This window comes from Zeus faber (genome assembly GCF_960531495.2).
Source record: "Zeus faber genome assembly, chromosome: 1".
Classification (NCBI taxonomy): domain Eukaryota; kingdom Metazoa; phylum Chordata; class Actinopteri; order Zeiformes; family Zeidae; genus Zeus; species Zeus faber.
Window position 1 is genome coordinate 33632934 of NC_137193.1, and position 26582 is coordinate 33659515.

The 26582-nt window shown below is 43.6% G+C and overlaps 1 protein-coding gene across 2 annotated transcripts in view; it reads left to right on the plus strand.

The window, feature by feature from the left end:
• Positions 1-26582, plus strand: part of trappc9 (trafficking protein particle complex subunit 9) — a 243905-nt gene that overhangs the window by 121877 nt on the left and 95446 nt on the right. For both annotated transcript variants that reach the window (XM_080017647.1, XM_080017648.1), the window contains one exon: positions 24120-24262. In XM_080017647.1, coding sequence (XP_079873773.1) covers positions 24120-24262 — 143 coding nt within the window. The remainder of the gene's footprint in view (positions 1-24119; positions 24263-26582) is intronic.

The following is a 26582-nucleotide window of genomic DNA, read 5'->3' on the forward strand; positions in this document are numbered from 1 at the left end:
CTCCACACAGAAAGGACCCTATTTGTGAGGACCCCCATTTGTGATGATGCATGGGGCGAGGGAGAATGCAGGAGGTTGGGCATCGAAAGTTAGCAGGGTTTGAGGTATGACAGACAAGTGACGAAATGACCATGGTGTGGGCTTCTGCATAACACAGCCAGAACGTGTGCAAACTGGACATTTTAAGCTTCAGCTCACTGATTTTTAAATTGTCCTTCATCCCTGTACAAAGGAGACATCCGTCAAGAGGTATTTGTTTATAACGGAAGAGCCCCTTATTAAAATATTAATAATATAATATTTAAAAAATATATATATGTACAGAATATATTGTTTCCCTTCATTTATAACTGCTCATGTCTCAACCTCACTGAAGGATTTACTATTGAGAAACTTACAACTGTGCTGCAGCTCTTGACTGCTTCAATGCAGTCCATTGGGGCAAACCTTTTTTTCTTAAGCCTTAAAGCCTGGCCACCGGCTTTATAGTGGGGAGCGGATATTTACAGGTGGAGCCCCGGGAGCACCTGCAGCCTCAGGAAATGCGCTCCACGAGGGGTCCCTAATTAGGGGACACCCAAACCGGGAAAACGATCTTCGGTTCGCCACATTTTAGTGCAAATTATGTCAATATATAATGTGTACATTAATAAAATAATAATAGGGCTCATAAGTTTAACCTATGTAATGTTTAACAGGTGTAATTACCAGGCAGCCTGCTTCATGCACATGGAGTGCTTGTAAAATAAATTCATATTTTAAAGACTGGTTATTAGGTTTTGTAATTATCTGTAATGTAGCACAGTGTTAACAATGTTAGTTATAACCTTCTTTCTCAGCCCTGGAATTCAAACCATTTTGGGATGCCCCAGAAACATATATTTAAATAATTAAATTAATATCATAAACGGGCGACAATTAGTCAACTAATGGCTTGAACTGACGACTAATAGTTGACGAGGAAAGTCTTTAATCAGGGGCATCCCTAATTTTGAGTAATAAGTGCGCCTTAGTGACGTAAGGCATGAGACAGGAAGTGCCTGTGCAGATGGTGGCATGTTTTTTCTGGTTTTTTTTTCCACCTTCTGGAGAGTGATGGGAGGGAAATACTAGAATATTGCTAACACAGCTAGTAAACGCTAATCAAATTGAGATAAAAAAAAAGAGAAAAAATAAATAGAAAAGTTTTATGAAACTGGACAGACAAGTTGCAAGTTCTTTCCACCTCCACTACTGCAGATGACATGTTGGACAAGTACTGCATAGCTATTAGTTCTTTGTTGGAGCTTTGATTCTCCACTCTGTATGCCACATTGGTAGAGAGGCATCAGAGCATTGGTGCCAATCAACAATGAAATCTTGCTGTTCAAGTGTCATTCCGGTATGATCAGAAAAAGAACTGTAAATTCCTCTTCCATGCCATTGATGGCAGCAGACATGGATGTATTGGTTCTCTGGTTCCATGCTGGCTATTGTCTTTAGCTCTTTCATCACTCAGGTATGTAGGGCTGTGCCTGGGTTTTTTGTTTCCATTTTTTCTCTCAGTATGACTTTTAATCGAGGATGAGGGTCTAGGCAAAGGTGCTTTAGCATCACTGCTCTGAGAGGGGCACTCGTCAGACTTGATACATTGGAACTCACGCTTCAGCATGTCACAAAAAACAGCTTTTCTTCCTTTTTTCAGAAAAAGTAGTTTCCTTAACTATCTTTGTTCTAGCTCTCCGCCTAGCACCTCCTGACATATTTCAGGTATTGTTCTCATGTGCCATGGCAGGATCTAGAGGGCTTTGTACGTTCCTTACATTATCAGAACTTAGTCGTGAGATTGCTCTCTCCGAGGTGTACTGTATTAAAGTTTTGGTTGATATGGCTAAATTGGAACCATCACTATTTTAGCAATACCTCCATTGACTTCAAATAAGTATGTTATCTCTTTATCAGTGTGAATTAATTGATGTCTATATATAAAGGCAACTCTGTCCATGTACATCGAATTGGTTGCAAATATCCATTCTGTCGATGTTGATTCACTTCCTACTTAGTTTTGTCTAACTGAACCAACTACTGGGCTGCAAACTACTTTTACATGCACCAAACTCCTGGCTAGTTCGCCAATTTATGTAACTCCTTCAGTGCGATTGACTTTGTTGGGTGTTGTATAATTATAATCAGAATTTCTATGAGGACGCTGGCAGGCATTCAATTTGTTTAAAGTACTAAATAGTGGCACTTAATCAACCTTGGAAATAACACTCACAATTGAGCAACTTTTTGATGTTATAAAGTAAGTAAGTGTGATAAAGTATAACACACAATTCCAAAAAACGATTCTCATTAATCTTTAATTAAACGCAGGAAAACCAACAAAAATAAATTAAAAGGAAATATTCTTAGAAAGAAATGTCAATTGAATCAAATTGAATGGAGATAAATTGGTACAACCCCTTTAAGCAAAGGCAATTTGGTGTTTTCCCTAGAAGTTTTTTCAGGCCTGGGGTTTCGCACCAAAAAATCCCTAAAAAGACGAGGCACACGGGATGGCATATTGGCCCGCTCGGCTTCGTCAGATGGCGCAGCAGGCGGTTTGCAATTTATATTTGCGTTAAAATTTGTGTTGGCTTGGTATATTCAAGACTTATAACAAAGTGATCACAAAGAGAGGATGACTTATAAGCTGCATGTATTGCATATAAGTTGGCCGTAACCAGTGACCTTTGCAACACATCATGAACACAGTGTGCATGATTCATTCCTGCACTTTATCTTCCTTGGCATGGAGAAAAAATTCACCATGGCATGATATGGAAATTTTTCCAGAGGAGGCCCATTTATTGAAATTTTCATGCAGGCCCCCAAGTGCTCTCCTTGTGCTCCAGTCTGTTTCTGAGGTCTGTTTTCACCTACCAAAAGTAAAGATTTTTCTTTATTTTCTAAATTCTTAAATTTAAGGACAGATTGCTATCAAAACCAACCATGACTTGTGTGTGTTGTAGCCACATACCCTGTTCGTGGTGGAGAAATCTAATTCACGGTACACACTGCCCAAAGGAACGGAGAGCATAGTAACTTAAAGTCCCTGTAAAGTGACTTCAGTGATTTGTTTTTAAACACATTAGACATGTTAGAAAGTCATTTCTGAAAACATGTGAAAAGACTGTGAATAATGTGAGTACTGAATTTTGGAGTTAGACCGTTAAATTGATTCTCACCATCATTCATTTTCACCATTCCAGATCTTTTTGGCAGGGCTAAATCATGACTCGATGACGTAGAGTGGTCATACTCTGCATGACCCCTTCCTCGAACAGTATAAAAAAACACCAGGGTGGACCGTAGGAGACCGAGCATCAGTGGTGAATAAGCTAATCTAACAGCCCAGAGTTTGGGATAAGACGCTGTTTTGGGAATAAACACCTGGAGTAAAAGGCGTGTCAAGGGATACCGTGAACTCATGCCAAGTCTTTGTGCCTTTCCCATGAGTGCCTCTGCTGTGCGCCACCCCCAGCACCCCACAGCAATGTGCCCGCTCCACGCATAGTGGAGATTCTCCACTCTGCTGTTATGATTTTGAAACCTAATTTTGTGCACATATTTTTTTGATCATTCAAATTTTTCTTTGTGGTTAAGGCTTTTCTTTTTTTGAGATCTCTAGCAGCTCTGGCTACTGTTAGCGTTATCTGTTTGTTTGTTTCTTGGCATAGCTACTTGAGTTAAATTTCACAATTTGCGGTTTAGGAGGAGGGTCCCTTGTAGCGTTATAACCACGTTAGAAATTAAAATTGCACTTGTCAGAAGGGTATACATTTATATAGACTTACAGCCACACTGTGTGGTAGTCAGCGGTCGGTGGTTTGGATGGTGCCGGGGAAAACGTTCAAAGTTCCCTGGCGGACCAGAACAATTCCCCGGTTTGGGGTGGCGGGCTTCGACGGCTGTGATTTCATTGTCACACTCGCCATAGGAGGGGGAGTTTGGGTGTCTCCCCTTCTCAAAATGGTGAAGGGGGCGGAGTTTTTGTGCGCCTCCCTTTTTAACTGCCTGCTGATAATTCCTTGACGATTGAATGTAATTTAACTTTACACGCAAAGTCACATTTGTGACTCCATACATCGCGAGGCTCAAACCAATTTTTCTCTTTGTGTCGGCTGCTCCCGTTAGGGGAAGCCATAGTGGATCATCTGCCCTCAATACCTTCTGTTCTGCGCATCTTCCTCCCGTACACCAAGCGCCTGCATGTCCTCCCTCACCACATCCATAAACCTTCTCTTTGGCCTTCCTCTTTTCCTCTTGCCTGGCAACTCCATCCTCAGCATCCTTCTCTCAATGTAACTCTCATCTCTCCTACACACGTGTCCAAACCATCTCAATCACTCTCACTCTCTCACTTTTCCACCAAACTGTCCAACCTTAGCTGACCCTCTAATGTACTCATTCTTAATCCTGTCCATCCTTGTCACTCCCAATGAAAATCTCAACATCCTCAAATCTGCCACCTCATGTTCAGCCACCTGCCTTTTTGTCAATATCACTGCCTCTAAACCGTACAACATAGCTGGTCTCACTACCGTCCTGTAGACCTTCCCCTTCACTCTTGCTGGAACCCTTCAGTCACAGATCACCCCGGACACTCTTCTCCACCCACTCCACCCTGCCTGTTCTCTCTTCTTCACCTCTCTCCTGCACTCTCCACTGCTTTTGATGGTCGACCCCAAGTACGCAGCTTTTCGCCGCCCTTTCTCCCATTCAGGCACATGTATTCTGTCTTACTCCTGCTGACTTTCATTCCTCTTCTCTCTAATGCATGCCTCCACTTCTCCAGGCTCTCCTCAACCTGCTCCCTACTCTTGCTACAGATCACATGTCATCCGCGAACATCATAGTCCACCACGACTCCTGCCTGATTTCATCTGTTAACCTGTCCATCACCATTGCAAACAAGAAAGGGCTCAGAGCTGATCATTGATGCAATCCCAGCTCCACTCTGAATGCCTTCGTCACACCTACTTCACACCTTACTACTGTCTGACTGCCCTCATACATATCCTGTACCACTCTTACGTACTTCTCTGCCACCCGACTTCCTCATGCAATACCACACTTCCTCTCTCAGCACTCTATCATACGTTTTCTCTAAATTCACAAAGAGCAGTGCAACTCCCTCTGGCCTTCCCTGTACTTTTCCATCAGCATTCTTTAAGCAAACATTGCATCTGTAGTACTCTTTCCTGGCATGAAACCACACTGCTGCTCGCTGATCCCCACCTCTCCTCTTAACCTAGCCTCCACTACCCTTTCCCATAGCATCATGCTGTGGCTGATCAACTTTATTCCCCTGTAGTTACTACAGCTCTGTACATCTCCCTTATTCTTGAAGATGGGTACCAGCACACTTCTTCTCCACTCCTCCGGCATCCTCTCCCTTTCCAGGATGGTGTTAAACAGTCTCGTTAGGAACGCCACTGCTATCTCACCTAAACATTTCCATGCTTCCCCAGGTATGTCATTTGAGCCAACTGCCTTTCCACTCTTCATCTTCTTTAATGCTGTTCTCACCTCATCCTTGCTAATAATCTGCACTTCTTGATCCACTATCCCCAATTATCCCCTCTTCTCTCCCTCTCATTTTCTTCATTTATCAACTCCTCAAAGTACTCCTTCCACCTTCTCAACACACCCTCCTTACTAGACACACCCTCCACACCACACATTCCCATTATTATCCTTCATCACCCTAACCTGCTGTACATCCTTGGTCCCTTTGTCTTGCCAATTGCTACAAGTCCTTTTCTCCTTCCTTACTATCCAACCTCCTATACACCTCATCGGCCCTTTCCTTTGGCCTTGCCACTTCTCTCTTGGCCTTGCGCTGCATCAGCTTGTACCCCTGTCTACTTTCTTCATCTCTTTGACTGTCCCATTTCTTTTTCCCCAACCTCTTATGCTCTATGCTGTCCTGTACTTCCTCATTCCACCACCAAGAATCCTTGTCTTCCTTCCTCTTCCCGCGTGATACACCGAGTACCTTTTTGGCCATCTCCCTCACCACTTGTGCAGTTTTTTCCCTATCATCTGGTAACCTTTCATTCCCACCTATTGCCTGCCTTTCCCTTTTCCCTAAATTGCATGCAACACTCCTCCTTTTTCAACTTCCACCATTTTATCTTTGGCTCTTCTTTCACTCGCTTCCTCTTCTTGGCCTTCAGAGTCATCCTACAGACCACCATCCGATGCTGCCTAGCAACACACTCCCCCACAACCACTTTTCAGTCACTAATATCTTTCAGATTGCACCTCCTGCATAAGATGTAGTCCACCTGTGTGCACCTTCCTCCACTCTTGTATGTCACCCTGTGTTCCTCCCTCTTCTTGAAATACATATTCACAACAGCCAATTCCATCCTTTTGGCGAAATCCACCACCATCTGTCCTTCCACATTCCTCTCCTTGACACCATACCTCCCTATCACCTTCTCGTCACCTATGTCTCTCATCCCTTTGCCAAAATGCCCATTGAGATCTGCTCCAATGACCACTCTCTCTCCCTTTCGGATGCTCTCCACCACTACATCCACTCTTGACATATTCTTCCTTCAAGACTTTCCCTACCCCATTTCTCCTGCCATCCACTCCATGGTAGAACAATTTGTACCAGGCTCCGATACTCCTGCCCTTACTCCCCTTCCACCTGGTCTCTTGTACACATGGTACATCTACCTTCCTTCTCTCCATCATGTCAGCCAGCTCTCTCTCTTTACCCTTCATAGTGCCAACATGTAAAGTTCCTACTCTCAACTCTACTCTCCTACCGTTCTTCCTCTCCTGCTGTCTCTGGACACGCCTTCCCCCTCTTCTTCTTCGGCCAACAGTAGCACAACTTCCACTGTCACCCTGTTGGCTAGTGGCACCAGTGGCAGTCATCGTAACCCAGGCCTCGACCGATCCGGTATGGAAATCTGATTTGTTGTCCGCATGTTTGATTTGGCATGGTTTTTACGCTGGATGCCCTTCCTGACGCAACCCTCTCTATTCATCCGGGCTTGGGACCGACACTGATGATACACTGGCTTGTGCACCCCCAGTGGCTAAACTAATTAATGGTTTTAAAACATAAACTCTTGTGATAATGTTTTACATACAACATATAAAATAAAAACACACATGGTTTGGGCATCGGTCATCTTTCAAAACCATTCTGTCAGTAATGTAACATTTGTGGCTAATGAACTGTTAAGACGATTTCTAATTCCGAACTATTAAAACACAATTCCTAACACTACTGATAAATGGCATAAAGTTATCATCCTGGCCAGTAGATGGCATTATGGCCATATGACAAATGAATACATTTTAAATGGGCTTGTGTAACTTCACCAATTTACATCATACAATGATGAGTTTTTTCAGAGAAAATTCTGCAGAAATAATGTTACTTCAATTGCTGACTGATTTGACCTTGGTTCACATTAACCCAGATTTAGACTTAAACACAAAGGAGAGATTGCAGATGCAAATTACTTGTGGGTCTCCTTCTCTCAGACGTGGCGGGCTTATTTGATCAAAGGAGGGACGTGGGTCTGTGTGTAAGATATGGAGGAAGGGAGAGTGGTCGAGTCTGTCTGAAATAACAAAACAGGGTCATCTGTACGTCGATAAGTCTGGCCCTCGTTCATTTCCCTGGGGTTAAGGTCCACGTCCCTGCCTGGGGAGTGTCCCAATTGACGCCATTATTGTTTGGGAATGAAGAGAAGTGTTAGTAGATGCGGGATCTCCACAGGGTTCATACCCCCCTCCTGTGAATCTCTGGGGGAGAGAGTCCAAGGAAGGCAATCCTGCTATCCGCTACACCCTCATATTTAGTCTTGATGTATTTCTAACCCTCTGTCTTCTGCTGCATCTCAGACCCTACGCCCCGTAAGCCACTTTCGTCACAGGGGCAGCAGGGCGGGATGTTGGCCCACTCCTTCAAAAGGTCTCTTATTCTAATTGCCACATCAGAGGCAGACCCTAACTGAGTGAGTGCAGAGCGTGACATTCTAAACGCCACAGGCAGAAATGTCAAGGCCGTCATTAAAAGGAGCTGCTTGGACCTGTGCCAGATTAATACTTTTTATCTTGTTTTTTTTTGTCCATGTTTTTGTGTTTATTTTATGGGAACGTGTGTGTTGTGTAGGCGTGAAGGGAATTGATGATGCAAGTGTACTTTGCAACGCAGGGTCCCTGTTTCCTTAAACATTGTCCTCCGCTGTCAGCCTTGTCGGTTATATTTGGTCATCCAGCAGCTGGGATGTCACTGAGCAGTTTTTTTTTTAACCCGGTCACACCAATGTATCTGAGATGCCCTTCCTTCCTCCCTCCATTACTCTCCCGCCTTCCGTCCCTTGCACATAATTTCAGCACTATTATTGCTGAGGCCATTTTTGCCGCACAACAGTTTGATGAAAAAACCTTTCTCTCCGTGAATAATCAATTCCTCCTAACAAGCAGGGCCCAAATGTGATAATGTCAAGCTGTCACCGGTTCACAAATAGCAGGGAAAGGTCCTTTCTGAGGTGAAAACCTCATGGGCATGGATCGGCTATGACTGCGCTCACAGATAGATTGGCTACAATGTTAACGGCTTTGTGGTGACCACAGTTGCATTCATTTTGTGATCACATAAAGTTAGCAAAGTTAGTTAAGTTGTTTGTTTTTTAGCACAGTTTATGGTGTGAGGTGAGAATCCCCTTGTAATGAAACTAAATAAAGAAACAAATTCTCCTCCGCTGCGTATCTCCGGTGTTGTGTGAGCAGACAGCAGACATCTTACACTTGCTGAGAACTTGATCAGTGTTCCTGTATTTTGTCCTTTTGTGGCCAGGGTCTCACCGCTCTAGGGTGTTGGTTCTCTCTCTCCCTCTCCCTCTCCCTCTCTCTCTCTCTCTCTCTCTCTCTCTCTCTCTCTCTCTCTCTCTCTCTCTCTCTCTCTCTCTCTCTCTCTCTCTCTCTCTCTCTCTCTCTCTCTCTCTCTCTCTCTCTCTCTCTCTCTCTCTCTCTCTCTCTCGGATGTCTCTAGTTCTTTGGGCATTGAATCTGGGCTCATTTCGCTAGACCAGGAAAAGGCGTTTGACCGGGTTGAGCACCCTTACCTCTGGAAAACTCTGGAGGCGTTCGGCCTCAGCCCTGGTCTGATAGCCATGATCCAGGTTTTGTACCAGGACATCTAGAGTGTACTGAAGATTGATGGAGGGCTGAGCGGCCCTTTTAAAGTGCGTAGAGGGGTGAGACAGGGCTGCTCCCTCTCAGGGATGTTGTACTCTCTGGCCATAGAACCATTGCTGTGTCAATTAAGGACGAACATCAAGGGTGTGTTTTTAAACGATCTTGAGAGAAGCCACATTTTACGAAATCAGCAATGTGGAGGGGATCGTCAGGGACTTTGGGCTGCTATCAGCAGCGAAGGTCAACTGGGGCAAAAGCGAAGCGTTGGCTGTGGGCGGATGGAGGGGGGGACTTTTAAAACTGCCAGGAGGCTTACGGTGGCGAAGGGATGGTTTTAAATATTTGGGAGTGTTTTTAGGGAGTGAAAGTATGGTGGGGAAGAATTGGGTAGGACTTTTAGGAAAGACACAGGGCAAGCTAAGAAAATGGAGGTGGGCACTGCCACAGCTGTCCTACAGGGGCAGGACGCTCATTATTAACAACCTGGTGGCCTCACAGCTGTGGCACAGAGTGGGAACTTCCACTGGGTCAGGAAGGAAAAGGTCTTTCTGTCTAAAGAGGAAGGGGGCAGTGTGGTGGACATCAGAAGCAGAGTGGCAACTTTTAGGTTACAGTTTTTACAGAGGTTTTTAACAGGTTACTTTAACGTTTGGAAGGACGTGGTGGGTTTGGTCTTAAAGAGGACTGGGAGGATGGGACTTGACCGCTCGTTGTTTTTAATGGACACGAGTCTTTTAAACACGTCGGGCTTACCCCGTTTTTATCAGGAGCTTTTTAAAGCTTGGGGGTTTTTTAAGAAAAGGAAAAGGGAGGCCTCAGATTCCCTCCTCTGGCTCCTGGAGGAGCCGGTGATCGGAGGAGCCAGGCTGGACGTGCAGGACGGGGCCACTCCAGGACTGAGGAGTATCCTGAGGGAGGCGGGGGTCCTGACCCTGAGGCAGGTGGTGGCGGCGGCGGGGAGCGACCTGCAGGACGGCGAGGCCATGGCGGAGCGGCTGGGGGTGAGGTCCACCAGGATCGCACACCTGGTGCTCAAGAGGTGGAGGGAGAGGCTCACGGAGGAGGAGCTGGCCCTGCTGAAGGAGCACGGTGAAGGCGCGGAGGAGCCGAACCCGGAGGATCCCTTCCCGGAGATGACTCTAACTCCCAACCTGGAGGGGTCCTCCGGGAAGCTGCTGCACAGGGCACTTTGTACAGAACTGGACCTGCACGCAGCCAGCGGGAAGGCTTTTTACAAGAGTGTGTGGTTGTTTTAAATAGGAAGGGACTGGAGGGGCGGCAGGACACTGTCTGGAGGGGACGGCTCCAGATGGAGGGACGGGAGGAGCCGTGTTGGAGGAGTTTTTACAAAGCTCCCTCCAAGAAAAGGACGGGGGACCTCCAATGGAGAGTCCTACATGGAGCCATAGAGGTCAATAGCTTTGTTTCTGTTTTTAATCCCACGGTCACAAATGAATGTCCATTCTGTAAACTGCCAGAGTCCATTTTTCACTGTTTTGCAGAGTGCGACAGACTTTTAGAGCTTTTTAGTCTTTTAAAGGAATGTTTTAAGCTCTTTAGGGAGGAGTGGTCCAGAAACGATTTTATTTTTGGGGTTAGATGCTACAGGGCCAACGCAGAGAAATGGCGACTGCTTAATTTTCTAGTAGGGGAAGCGAAGATGGCCGTCTACCTCACGAGAAGAAACAAACTGAGGGGAAAGGAGAGTGTTTTAGGAAGAGTGTTTGTAGCTTTGGTCAGGGCAAGAGTCTTGATTGATTTTAACTTTCACAGACTGATGAAGAGTCTGGACGTCTTCATCAAGCTGTGGTGTTTTAATGACGCCATCTGTTCCCTGGTGGAGGACGACCTGTGTTTCCAGTCTGTTTTTAACGTGTAGGGCTCTGTTAGTGAACAAAAGTGTGTTTGTTGTATTGTCTGCAACTATGAACTAGAGAAAATGTTAAAATAAAGATGCTTTAAAAATCAAAAAAAATCTCTCTCTCTCTCTCTCTCTCTCTCTCTCTCTCTCTCTCTCTCTCTCTCTCTCTCTCTCTCTCTCTCTCTCTCTCTCTCTCTCTCCATAATTCCCTTGGCGAGGTGTGTCAGGATCTTTAGCGGTGTGCCAGGACATTCACAAATGCCTTCAGCAGTCCCTCTCTTTTTTTCCCTCTCCTCTCCTAGTATGCCATGAGGGTAAGGCAGAACGCTGAGGCATTTCATTGATTCGTTGAGTGATTGACAGCCAGCTATAGGTATTTGTGGTAGTCCCCTAATCCACAGCTTGGACTGAACACACCCTGCATAAGGATGCCCCCAGAGTCATTTGTATGCATATCAAGGATCTCTGGGAGAGGAGGTGTGGTGGAGGTAGTGGGGTGTAAGCGAGTAAATAGCTTTTCTGGCTGAATGCTTGCATCCCTGGAACTTGTCGGATGCGACACACACAAGCATGGGTCAAGGCTCAAGGACAATAAGACACATTAGCTTCCGTTCCTGTATCACTAATGTGCAATTTTCTACTAAGCCACCTGTACAACTTACTGTATGAGGGGACAGAAAGAGAAGATGTTTGATGGAGGTAGAACTTTACCAATATTAGCCTTTGACCTGATTGATTCTATATACCAGTCATCATTACATAATTACAGTATCTCAGTCTGTAATGATGTTCAGTACAAAAGGCTTTTAACCAGTAAAATTCAGTTTATTTATTGGTTTCCCACCGTAAAATCCTAAAATGGTTGTTAAGAGAATAACAAGAGAGGAGGATTGTTAATTTTGTTAGCCATTAATTATTGGATTATCATGAAAGTTTCATCAAAGCATATGCGTAGCTAAGTATCAGTCAAACATGCTGGAGATTTTCATTGGCTATTGTTGAAGTGTGGCATGTGGCATATTGCATTTTGGTGTGTGTTTTTAAACTCTTCTGCAGTTTAAATAAATCAGTTGAACAATATTTAAATTGGATTGGCTCTCTTCAATTATGAAAGACACTAGTTTACTCAGAAGGCTCTAATAGCCCAGTCACCTGTCACAGGCCCACACTCTTGACACATCAGCATTTCAAGCAAGCTGCTATACTTAAATATCTGTGGAAGTTGGAAACAGCCCTGCATCTACCCAATTTATTAATTACATGAGGAATATTAGGCCTGGACAGTCAAACAATAGTGTATTTAAATGACTATACTTTATATACTATACTTTTGTTGTTATCAAGAATAACTTCTCATTAATGTTACAGGACATACTGGTTGGTGTCTATACAACAGGTGCTCTGTCCAGAACTTAAATGGGCTATGTGATAGTGGTCTAGTGGTAGTGGTCTTTACCACTCTTGCTTAGGGATTCAATTACAGTCGTGCATTACTTCCTCCCTTTATTATCCCTCAATATTTCCAGGGTTTGCTATAAGTAGAGAGAGTGGGAGCAGAGTGGGCTCCCTACACACATACAAGCTGTTGCTCTGGTGAGTCAGAGTGGGCTACCAGCTCTTCCCCAGTGTGGACATCCCACTCAGTACCCACTATCCATTACCATGATAACACACACTCACACAGGCTCTGCTCGCACCATTTCTCGACTCCTGTAATGCCATGGGCACACTACACGACTTTCAAAGTTGTCAGATCGCCGTACTGTTGACACTACACAACTTTCTGTCTTGTGATAGGGGATCTTTCAGTCTCCTGGTTTGCACACTACATGACTGCTCGGCAACAGGGGATCACACATTACAAGATCTTTCTTTAGGAGGAATCTCCACGAGTCTGTCAGGTCCCAAACTACGTTTTGTTCTGAAAACACACACAAGAAGTGACACTGGAAATGACATACCATTCGCAGGACAGGATTATTTATTTTTTTATTTGTTTCTTGATCACTGTAAGAAAACAAATAAATGCAGAATTTAAACAAGAAATATATTAAAAACCTAGAGAAGAAAAGTAAAATAGGTATGTTGTGTGTTTCTGGCTGCTGCCCTGCCCCCCATCACCCCGTGTCTGCTGTCATTGGCTGTAGCTCGTTGAGTCACTCCTGAGTTGATCCCGACACAACCAGGTATTCAACATGCTTGATATCTCCCCGGCTTCTGCGAGCGTTTGGCGAGCAGTGGGATCGTGTTGTGAGCAGTTTACGCCACAGGCTCGTCGCTTACGATAGTGAGCTGATCTGGGGCTTTGCTCGACAATGTCCAAAAACCTGTGAGCAAGTGAAAAATCCGGCTGGAATCACATAGTCTGAACTCGGCATAATGTGAGACTTATGGTTAGACAAAGATTGGTTCTCTGCTCATTGTCTTCCAACCAAGGCTCCAGACTGCAACCACTAAGATGCATATTTTCACCACTTTTGGAGACAGCGCTCCTAAATTTTCGAACTAGGAGGACCAGCGTGACTTGCAAATATGCCGACCGTTCTTTTTTTTTTTTTTTTTTTTTTTTTAATCATAATGGTATATCATGTGAAACACTAGGAGGGAGAATTGGTGTGTGTTGCGTGTTAGGGTAATTGTTGTTTATTTCAATCGTCCGTTCCTGACCCCCAGCCGCTGCCGCTGCCCCCGCCTCCTCCATTGTGGTTTGTGAAAGCTGACATAGAACTGGAATGAGATTTTAAAAAGCGCAACACAAAAAAATGGAAAAGGAAAAAACACGCCTAATTAAGATAATTGTTTTAACCGAACCTCTGCACTGCCCCCTGGTGAGACCCGGTGCTCCATCTCGGGCCTCAGTGTGCTGTGCAGGACGTGAGCTGCTGGCAGAGCCCAGAACACCTGTAGAGTTTGGATGGATCGAGGCTCTTCCAGAACACTGCGTCTGTTTGTTTCTTGTTTCTTTTTACCTTTTTTTAATTGAATGATCAAAAAGCTGTCCCTGCACCTGCTCAGCTGGCCGATAAAATCAATAGAGTGCCAGACAAAGCTCATTCACTTGCATGTACAATGAGAATGTATGTGGATGTATGTGTGCAACATTTTTATAAAAAATAATGAATTCCTGCCGAAACAAATTTTATTTTGAATGTTCATTTTAAGATTTGAACGTCTTTTTATTTTTTTATTTTTTTACAATTCAATTGCAAAGGTATATATTGCCTTATAGCATGATTTATCTTTAAGTTGACTTAATTAAGCAGTTAATACTTACTTTATACTGCCAATTTGAGGACACAGCGGGGAGGGGAGAGAAGAGTGAAAGCCGAAGAGGATTGGGTTCAGTTTGGATTTATGAAGGAGGAGGCACATTTACCCATGTAGTTGTAGTTCTTATAGCTAGGGACAATCTCTTTCTCACTCTATTCTTCTCTCTCTCATCATTGTTGTCACTGTGATTGGCTTTATCTTGGTATTTATGGTCAGGAGGCATGTGGCCATGTCATAATTCCCTTGGCAAGTTGTCCCTCTTAACAACTCTGCTGTCTGTATGTCATGCCAGTTATTTTGAGTGGGGCATCTCTGTTTGAGCAATGATTAGGAAGTTGAAGGCAAATGCAGTCCTATTGGCTCCTAAAAACATTGAACATTGAATCTCCCTTTCAAAATCATGAAACTGAGATTTTTTGATTATATTTTGAATACCAGTAATATCACATTTTATTTGAAAGTACTTTTTGCAGTTGCTGTTGCCCTCTCTGTGTGTGTACAGTTGCTTCGGTATCCTTCGGTTGCATTCTGCTGCATTCCTATCATGTTCACCTCATTACAGCGAGGAGTCTATTTTTAGGTGATTGAAATGGAATCCTGGGGGGGTGGTACTACGGCATTGAACACTAGTGTGTGTGTGCATGTATATATATACTGTGTGTGTGTGTGTGTGTGTGTGTATATATATATTTATATAGATAGATAGATAGATAGATAGAGGTGTGTGTGTGTGTGTGTGTGTGTGTGTGTGTGTGTGTGTGTGTGTGTGTGTGTGTGTAATATATATGCATATACAGTATATACACATATGTGGCCACTTTATTAGGTACACCTTGCTAGTACCGGGTTGAACCCCTTTTGCCTTCAGAACGGCCATAATTCTTTGTGGCATAGATTCAACAAGGTGTTGGAAACATTCCTCAGAGATTTTGGTCCATATTGACATGATAGCCTCGCGCAGTTGCTGCAGATTTGTCGGCTGCACATCCATGATGCAAATCTCCCGTTCCACCACATCCCAAAGGTGCTCTATTGGATTGAGATCTGGTGACTGTGGAGGCCATTGGAGTACAGTGAACTCATTGTCATGTTCAAAAAACCAGTTTGAGGTGATTTGAGCTTTGTGATAAGGTGCATTATCCTGCTGGAAGTAGCCATCAGAAGATGGGTGCACTGTGCTCATAAAGGGATGGAGATGGTCAGCAACAATACTCAGGTATGCTATAGCGTTTAAACCATGCTCAGTTGGTATGAAGGGGCCCAAAGTGTGCCAAGAAAATATCACCATTACCAGTACACCACCACCACCAGCCTGAACAATGGATACAAGGCAGGATGGATCCATGCTTTCATGTGGTTTACACCAAATTCTGACCCTACCATCTGAATGTCGCAGCTGAAATCGAGACTCATCAGACCAGGCAACGTTTTTACAATCTTCTATTGTCCATTTTTTGTGAGCCTGTGCGAATTGTAGCCTTAGTTTCCTGTCCTTAGCTGACAGGAGTGGCACCCGGTGTGCTCTTCTGCTGCTGTAGCCCATCTGCTTCAAGGTTCATGGTATTCTGCATACCTTGGTTGTAACGAGTCGTTATTTGAGTTACTGTTGCCTTTCTATCGTCTCGAACCAGTCTGCCCATTCTCCTCTGACCTCTGACCTCAACAAGGCATTTTCCTCCACACAACTGCCGCTCACTGGATATTTTCTCTTTTTCAGACCATTCTCTGTAAACCCTAGAGATGGTTGTGCGTGAAAATCTCAGTAGGTCAGCAGTTTCAGAAATACTCAGACCAGCCCGTCTGGTACCAACAACCACGCCACGTTCAAAGTCACTTAAATCCCCTTTCCTCCCCATTCTGATGCTCGCTTTGAACTTCAGCAAGTCATCCTCACCATGTCTACATGTCTAAATGTAATGAGTTGCTGCCATGTGATTGGCTGATTATCTTTTTATGTTAACAAGCAACAGCGCGATGAGATGCTTGACCCTCAGACGCTGCAGTATTGTACGCAGCGTAAATTACAGACTGATCAGAGAGCATGTCTAAGTACGAACGGTGGTTAAACAGGTAGGTCGTTAAGTGAGGAGCACCTGTATATATATATATATATTTACACCGACCAGCCACAACATAAAAACCACCACTAATAACCAATTTATAAGAATTTATATTGTGTAGCTCCCCCTCGTGCCGTCAAAACAGCTCTGACCTGTTGAGGCATGGACTCCACAAGACCTCTGAAGGTGTCCTGTGGTATCTGGCATCAAGACGTTGGCAGCAGATCCTTTGAGTCCACTAAGTTGCGAGGTGGGGCCCCCATGGATCAAGCTTGTTGTTCCAGCACATCCCATAGATGCTCTATCGGATCGGACCCTAACCCCGGCCATCCACACAATGTAGAAGAAAACATGATTCATCAGACCAGCCCACCCTGCTCCATGGCTCTATTCTGACACTCACGTGCCCATTGTAGGCTCTTTCAGCGGTGGACAGGGGTCAACATGGGCACACTGACCGGTCTGCGGCTACGCAGTCCCATACGCGGCAAGCTGCGATGCACTGTGTGTTCTGACAACTTTCTCTCATAGCCAGCATGAATTTTTTCTTCAATTTGGGCTACAGTAGCTCTTCTGTGTGATAGGACCAAACGGTTTAGCCTTCACTCCCCACACACATCAATAAGCCCTTGGGCATCCATGACCCTGTCACCGGTTCACCGGTTGTCTTCCATGAACCACTTTTGGTACATACTAACCACTGCATACGGGGAACACCACACAAGACATGTCGTTTTGGAGATGCTCTGACCCAGTTGTCCAGCCATCACAATTTATTCCTGTCAATGATGCTCAGATCCTTATGCGTACCCATTTTTCCTGCTTCCAACACATAAACTTCAAGAACTGACTGTTCACTTGCTGCCTAATACATCCCACCCCTTGCAGGTGCCATTCGAACGAGAAAATAATGTTATTCACGTCACCTGTCAGTGGTTTTAATGTTGTGGCTGATCGGTGTATATATATATATATATATATATATATATATACTGTATATACATCAGAATCAGTTTTTTCCATCAAGGACATTTTCATATATCAAGAATTTGTCATGGTGCAGATTGGTGCATTTCTCTACAGGCAATTAGCATAAACAAACATAACATAACATACAGAAATAGTCCTAATATATAGGGAGGGATTTAAATATTTTGATTCAAGTTTTTGCTGGTTTTTACCCTCCCTCTTCATGTGTCCTATAGGTCTGTACGCCCCTTGCTTCAGTTTTCTACCTCTTTTTCTACATTCAATGAAACTGAACTTCTTATTGTTAGAGACCTGCCAACCCGCACGCATTTTGTGTACCAACCTCACAATTCTTGGTTCAAAATACGCAGTCATGAAATGCCAGCTGAAATTATGCAAAAAAAATCTATAAATACAAAACAATACCGTACATTTATTGGGTATTTAAACTACATCACTCAGATTGGACCAGATGCTACAACCTTGTGCTTGTGGTTTCCCTCCCCTCCCTCTAACTCATGCAACATCGGCTGATACACTGGGGACTGAGGGCAGAGGTACTTTATTATCCACGGAGGCATAACGCTGCATTGCTGAGGTAAAATGGGAAGTGGGGTAGTAATAATCAAGCACAAAAATGTGACTGTAATGTTAGCATATAAAATGTAAGATTCACCGATCGATCGGCCATGACCGGTCACTGGCCGATCAGATATGTTTTCGAGTGCTGGTCCAATTTGCACGCCCGATACACTGCTCAAGTACTCGTACTTGTAAAAAGGATCCGATTCTCAAACCCAATACAGCGTAATTTAACACACTGTAGCTGGTGGTTGGCGCTTAAAAAAGAGAGCAAAACGAAAAAAAAAAGATCGGCTGTTTGGAGGTACTTCAAGGTAAACAGAGAAGATTGGATAATTATTTATATATATATCGCCTGACAATATTCCAACATTGTGCAGTATCTCGCTGTCACAGTGGTGATTTTGCAATGATTGCAATTTATTTTGGAATGTCAAGTACTATATACATATAATAGAAAGGCATATTTGCACTTAAAAGTGAAAGACACTTTCATTTTAAGTTTGAACTGGACATATTTTGTGTCCTAAGACTCTTGAGAGTTACAGGTTGCATTATACTGAAACTTGGTGACATTCTGTTTTATTGGAACTCAGTGACCTTTTGATGTTGTGATTCTTTGGAACTCAGGGACAGTTTCATGTTCTATTATTGTTCCATAGTGAATAATGAACAATAATAGAACACAGTGTCAAAATCTCAATCTCACTATTGTGGTAGCTGAACATTACAGCGGTAGTCTGCATGTGCAGGTGTCCCATCACATGAGCGTGATCAGACAACACAATGTATTTTTCAGTGACGTACTGCAGATATACCCAATGACACCAAATGATAATAAAATTTGGTTTCTCCGATCACGGATATAATCTCAAAAAGATCGGATGACAATGTAAAAGTTATTTATGAGTCAATGGTTTATTATGAACATACAATTGAATGAAAATTCAAATCGGCCAAAATCAGACTTGGCAGGTCAGACTTAACAGAAATCAGAATCGGCCAAGAAACTTGCAATCGATGCATCTCTAGTTGGTAAAAGTGTCTGATAACTTAACGAGATGATGCATTTCAAGGAGTATAGACTAATGAGATTAATTTGTAAATATAGTTAGCCGTAGTCGCTCGCATACGATGTGATTAGCCCCTTTACGAGATGGCTATGGTGTGAATAACTAATGGAGTCATTTAGTTGCAGTAACTCAAACGCCACGGTCAAAATATTTTCCCAAGGTTGGCAGGTTTGCTGTTACACAGTTTGACAACATACAAATATAATTCTGCTGTTATAAGATGAGGGATGTGGATTTATTGAGCAGAGGCTGTATAATTATTATTGAGACAAACCACTGAAATGGTAAAGCCTACATGACAGGACGTCAGCAGAACGGGCCAATCGTGTTCATATTGTGCAAAACAACCCACAAATCATGCTGTCAGGTTCTTGCTGTACTAGATGGGGCATATGTAGAAGCATTGTTAAGAATCAGGAGTCTTGTCCTTCGTACCACAAATGTAATGTACTGCCCAGGAGCGGTATCATGATGGTGCAGGCTGAACCAACTTCACTTAAAGTGAGTTGGGATTGATTATGTAGTCATATTGTGTAAATGTGTTGATACAGTGATTGTCTAATGGCACAGATATGAGAATAAAAATAACAACACATTCTGTCTTTACGTTTCTTTGGCAATGTTATATGTCACATAATGCTCCTCTCATTGCACGGCATCATTAGTTTGAGTGCATCCTATTGAGCTAACAGCTCTAAGAAAGTATCAATAAGACTCTCTCCTCCCCTCTTTTCTCTGATCGTCTCTTCTCTCTGCTGCTCTCCTCTTCCCTCCTCCTATCCTCTTCTTCTCTCATTTACTACCTTTCTTCCTATTGCTTCTGTTCTCTTCTGTTCTCTTCTCTCCCTCTGCTTATGCTATACAGTCATTAGGTTTTAATAGTCCAGACATCTAGCTAGAAAGCTCTGTGAGTCATTCAGTTTTGGCTCTCTTTCCCTTTCATTTAAAAGAAGGAGCGAACTGTAAGTGAAAATAATCAAAGAATTGGCTAAATTTGTTCTGTGTGGCAGGGAGCAACTGTACCTCCATCATCAGTGTGTGTGTGTGTGTGTGTGTGTGTGTGTGTGTGTGGCAGATGAGGGGGCGTGGTTAAGCCGGGGTCTGCGGGCTACAGCACGGGCTTCGTCCCATAGCGGTGCAGCTGTCCTGACTCGGCCGATCAGCCCATTGCCGCTGATTGGTCGGAGTCAGCTGGAAGAGTTTTCTTATGTGTTGTTTGTCTTGCAGTGAGGACCGTGTGGTGCAGGATCCAAGAGCTTGCGGACTATATCGCAGGAGGGACTGACGCACACTAAGAACTCTGTTTATAACTGATGTGCACGTTTGGGCAGCGAGCCGATTTGTTGTTGGTCTGTAATAAAAACCCAGCTGTGTCGTCACCTCACTGCTAGGAAGTCTTCGTCTCCCTCCCTGAACCATGTGGACAGAGCCCGCGCTGTAGCCTGCAGACTCCGGCTTAACCACGCCCCCTCATCTGCCACAGTGTCCATGAGGGGTGTTGATGTACACAGATACAGTCCCCACTTAAGTCATCAGTCTAAGTCAGCTGCTGCCCCATGGCCCCCCATTTACTTTTAATTCCACTTTTTTACCCTTACCATTCTTTGCAAGTTTGGCAAAAGAATAACCTCCCCTGTGGGGGCCTATTTCAGGACTCCTTATTCTTCCTTTCGCTGAAGATAGTTCTTTATGACTTTGGCTGCATGTGTGGGGTCATTGTCATGATACAGGCATATTGACACACAAATGCAGAAGGTATAAAATAACCGTTCAAGACAAATGCTGTTGTGAAACTTCTAAAGTGCCTAAGACCTTTGCACAGTACTGTGTATAAATACACTGATCAGCCACAACATTAAAACCACTGACAAATGAAGTGAATAACATTGATCATCTCAATGATCATTACAATGGCAACTGTGAAGGGGTGGAATATATTAGGCAGCAAGTAAAATTGATCTGAGCGACTTTGACAAGGACCAAATTGTAATGGCTGAAAAACGGCAGGTCTTGTCGGGTGTACTGGTATGCAGTGGTTGGTATCTACCAAAATTGGTCCAAGGAAGGACAAGCGGTGAACCGGCGACAGGGTCATGGACGCCCAAAGGCTCATTGATGCGCGTGGGGAGTGAAGGCTAGCTTGTTTGGTCAGATCCCACAGAAGAGCTACTGTAGCACCAATTTCTGAAAAAGTCAATGCTGCTATGATAGAAAGGTGTCAGAACACACGGTGCATCACAGCTTGCTTGTGATTCTGATGAATCACGTTTTCTTCTACATCATGTGGATGGCCTGGGTTTGGGTCCGGTCCAATCGAGCATCTGTGAGATGTGCTGGAGCAACAAGCCCGATCCATGGGGCACAACCTCAAACAGTCACACTCCAAACTCCACTATGGCCAAGACCAAAGAGCTGTCAAAGGACACCAGAAACAAAATTGTAGACCTGCACCAGGCTGGGAAGACTGAATCTGCAATAGGTAAGCAGCTTGTTGTGAAGAAATCAACTGTGGGAGCAATTATTAGAAAATGGAAGACATACAAGACCACTGATAATCTCCCTCGCTCTGGGGCTCCACGCAAGATCTCACCCCGTGGGGTCAAAATGATCACAAGAACGGTGAGCAAACAACCCAGAACCACACGGGGGGACCTAGTGAATGACCTGCAGAGAGCTGGGACCAAAGTAACAAAGGCTACCATCAGTAACACACTACGCCGCCAGGGACTCCAATCCTGCAGTGCCAGACGTGTCCCCCTGCTTAAGCCAGTACATGTCCAGGCCCGTCTGAAGTTTGCTAGAGAGCATTTGGAGGAATCAGAAGAGGATTGTGAGTCATATGGTCAGATGAAACCAAAATATAACTTTTTGGTAAAAACTCAACTTGTCGTGTTTGGAGGAGAAAGAAAGCTGAGTTGCATCCAAAGAACTCCAAACCTACTGTGAAGCATGGGGGTGGAAACATCATGCTTTGGGGCTGTTTTTCTGCAAAGGGACCAGGACGACTGATCCGTGTCAAGGAAAGAATGAATGGGGCCATGTATCGTGAGATTTTGAGTGAAAACCTCCTTCCATCAGCAAGGGCATTGAAGATGAAACGTGGCTGGGTCTTTCAGCATGACAATGATCCCAAACACACCGCCCGGGCAACGAAGGAGTGGCTTCGTAAGAAGCATTTCAAGGTCCTGGAGTGGCCTAGCCAGTCTCCAGATCTCAACCCCATAGAAAATCTTAGGAGGGAGTTGAAAGTCCGTGTTGCCCAGCGACAGCCCCAAAACATCACTGCTCTAGAGGAGATCTGCATGGAGGAATGGGCCAAAATACCAGCAACAGTGTGTGAAAACCTTGTGAAGACTTACAGAAAACGTTTGACCTCTGTCATTGCAAACAAAGGATATATAACAAAGTATTGAGATGAACTTTTGTGATTGACCAAATAGTTATTTTCCACCATAATTTGCAAATCAATTCTTTAAAAATCAGACAATGTGAATTTCTGGATTTTTTTTCCTAATTTTGTCTCTCATAGTTGAGGTGTACCTATGATGAAAATAACAGGCCTCTCTCATCTTTTTAAGTGGGAGAACTTGCACAGTTGGTGGCTGACTAAATACTTTTTTTGCTCCACTGTATATGACTTCACTCTCAAACACAAGACCTACTGTACACCCCTGTAGAGACACCTCTCTCACCATTACAAGTATAATTATACAACACATTACTATATACAGTAGTCAAATTATCACTTTCTGCATGCCCGCACACGCACACGCACACACACACACACACACACACACACACACACACACACACACATACACATACACATACACATACACACACACACACACACACACTCTGAGTGCATTCATCCTCCCTCACTGGTTGTGTTGGTGGGCATTCTGTTGCTGGTGGGCGTCACCTCTGACCAAATGTTGTTCAACTCCCCCTTCAGAACAGTTTTCCATTTAAACCCTGAGGTGGAGAATTATTTATTCATTATTACTATTAGGTGTCCAGCTCATTTTTACACAGTTTTTACTATTTTTAATCTCCTTTGCGTTTTTCGGGCTAAAAGTGTCAGGAACACTGCAACCACAGTATGCACAGACATGGTTGAGGTCTCGTTAGAACCGGGACATTTCAGACATCTTGTTGTTTGAGTTATATCAGCATGGATATCAAGCATTTGGAGCAGAAATTAGTGAAAATCTGTTGTCATTTTACCAGAAGTAAAGGAACGTCGACGTGAATTGATTAGTTTCAGGGGCGGGGCACTTTGTGACATCATCATCTGAAGTTATATATGTCCAAGCTACGTCTCTCGGGAGTCATTCGCAACCAGCTACTTAAGCCTTGTGGACTGCATGGCGTTTGCTACATGTACTGTAGAAGACAACTTGAGCTGATGGTGCGTTTAAAGGAAACACTGAAAAATTTAACTTGTGCTGCATTTTATAAAATCGCGAAAGCTGTAACCGAGGAACATTCAGTGAGTGTACGGTGAATGGTCCAGATGTAAGTCCACGGTGATTTGAAAAAACACATGAAGATACGAATAACATACTTCATTTAAATGTCTATTTATGCAGAATTTATTTCCGAAACATTAAATATACATTAAAAAAAAACAGCGTCCCTCCGCCCAACCTCACATCAGACATGGTGGACTTGGAGCAACCCTCAATCACTACAGGTTTTCCTTTGTACAATCTGACCAAGTCGTATCGCCACCCAGTAAAGAAGGAGTGGACAGAAGACCACACAAATCTCATTAAACCTTGAAAAAGATTATGGAACATCAAGTGAAAAAAAACTATGCAGTGTAAACTCAGAAAATTGTAACTCGTGCTGTTTCATAGAACCCGGAAAACTAATACATACCTAACATTACTAAAGTGGACCCCATGTATTGCTGCCTGCAGCAATATTTATTTTTATTAATGTTTTTTGTTTTTTTTGTTTGTTTGCTTTTTTTTTGGGGGGGGGGTGAATGGATTTACAGAATCTTTTTATTTGTTTGTTTTTGGCGCAAACAGTGATTTTGTGTGATATTGATTTTTGTTTTGTATTTGTGCCATTTTTGCCCACACAAATATTTCCCAGACTTTGGAGGCAGTGCTGAACTTCAAGTACTCCGGTGGTGCGGGAAAAGTGGAAGGCTACTACCGCCAGCTGTCCCTGGGGGTCCACGTGGATGTGGAGCCCTCTGTGTTCTTCACCAGGGTCAGCACCCTTCCAGCAACAAGGTACAATGCTGCAAAGATTCCAGTTCATACACAGTTTGATTGAAACGAAAATTAAACTTGTGTTTTATCCAGTGCTATTCTTTCAGATTAGGGGGTGAGGCTATGTTGTCTGCATTAAAGGGCTTGAATATTTAGACGGCTCTATCCAAACTACAGAAAAAAAAATAAAGAGAAGATTTTCAAGTATTAAATGTTGCCAACCTAGTTGAGGTGATTTGTGTGAGGATGACGCTTAAATGGAGAGCAGGTTTGTCTTGGCACATTTTGCTTTCAAAGCCCATCTCCATTTATAGTCATGTAGAAAATGGTGGTCAATTCTCAGTTGTCTATAAAAGTGCTGCATTGAGTTTTCACAAAAATGTATAACTGTACTCCCGTCCACACTGTCATTTTTCCTCACAGGATGAGAGGATGGGTGTTTCATTGCATTTTTAAATCTTTATTTGGTTTGTATCTCGCCGGGCTGTTATTTCGCTTGAAACTAGAGCACTTTCAGAGACTGCTCGCTGCTGGCAGGGCAGACAGAGATGACGGCAGAAGTGAATGAATAATATATTTACTTTTTTCTCACACACACACGTGCACACACATACGCTCCCCGCTTTCCCCCTCGATCTCTCGTCTCTTCGCCTCGCCCCACTTGCCAACATCGACAAACTCTGTGGAAAAGCCCCTAGCTGAGGCTGGAGACAGATCGTAGCCCGGTAATGGCCACTTGAGGTGAGTCATTAGCTGTAATAATATCTGCAGTTTAAGCCATCCATCTCAGTGATGGATCTGCCCGCAGCTCCCAACACCTTATTGTCATGATCATCCTGTCACCGTCCAATTCTCTCTCTCTCTCTCTCTCTCTCTCTCTCTCTCTCTCTCTCTCTCTCTCTCTCTCTCTCTCTCTCTCTCTCTCTCTCTCTCTCTCTCTCTCTCTCTCTCTCTCTCTCTCTCTCTCTCTCTCTCTCTCTCTCTCTCTCTCTCTCTCTCTCTCTCTCTCTCTCTCTCTCTCTCGAGCTCCAACTTCAGGGTGCCACACCCTTTCACCATGCCAGGATGTCTGGCACGCTTGTTTTGTGTGATTCCAAATACAAACACTGACATGTGACCTTACTTTTGCAAAGTTATGTCATATAGAGTGCAGTTTTGGTAAACTAGGACACATTAATTTGTCCATTAGAGATACAAAAAATTGTATTCCACTTCCAAAAGTTATCAATTTTGCTGTGTCACATCAGGCTATTTTATACAATTCTACACTGCCAGAGTATGCATTGCTACAAAAAATATTCACTGTGTGGTTTGCAGTGAGTCAGGAGGTAGATGGTCATGTTGTTTCCTTATTTTGAGTTGTACTGTTTATGGTTGGCGGGCAAGCTAGACTGCCAATTGACTATATTGCTTGGCGCCAGAATTGCCTACTGCACAAGGACGCATGAAGGAATAACCTTGCACTGCCAATACCTGGTGTTTCCGGAGCCTTTAACTGGGCTGTCTCACTGACAATTCAATTCAAATTTGCTTTATTAGCATGACAAGAATTCTTCCATTGTCAAAGCATTACAGTACATATATGTTTACCTATATATTTACATGTGTATATGTATATAACAATCATATTACTATTAGATTAGATTATTAGACATTACACAACATAGGGTTATGTGGTGAAGACATAAAGGTGTGTAGAGTTGTTCAGTCAGTCATTGTCTCTGCTTTTCTGGCAGGCTGCAGTGTATTGAGCTGCCATACTTGAGTGCTGCACTTTATCTCCTAAAATAGAGTATAATGCTTGGCTTGTATTTAAATAGATGTCACTTATCCCTTAATATTGTTTTATTACATTTGGGATTTTAATCATCTCCGATGTCCGGATTTTTGTGGCAGCTTGTGAGGAAGTGGAGCTCCGACCGTGTCTGACTTCTCAACAGCACAAGCTGTGCACACCAAGTCTCTACATTGTCAACGTTTTTCTTGATTGTTTTTGTCATTTGTCAAGGTTCTTGTCATTCTGCAGTGGCGTACTGTCTATTTTGGGAAGCTTACTTTGAGTTTTTCTCGTTTGATTCCAACATGTTTCGTAATTTAGTTTTTGCTCACTGCTTATTTGGTCGAGTCAAATTTTTTGAAGCATGATCTAGTGTTAGTCTGTGCTGAGTGAGGACAGTTGACTGCGAAGACTCTTTTCTATGTTATTGTCTTGGCTTTTGGGGGCTTTATGATGATATGAGCAGGGGTCACTCATTTGTAGGTGTTTCCAAAATGTAATGGGTTACAATAGCTTCTTTGTCAATATTAGTTATTCAAAGGTATTCCTTCCTTCCTTGCTTCC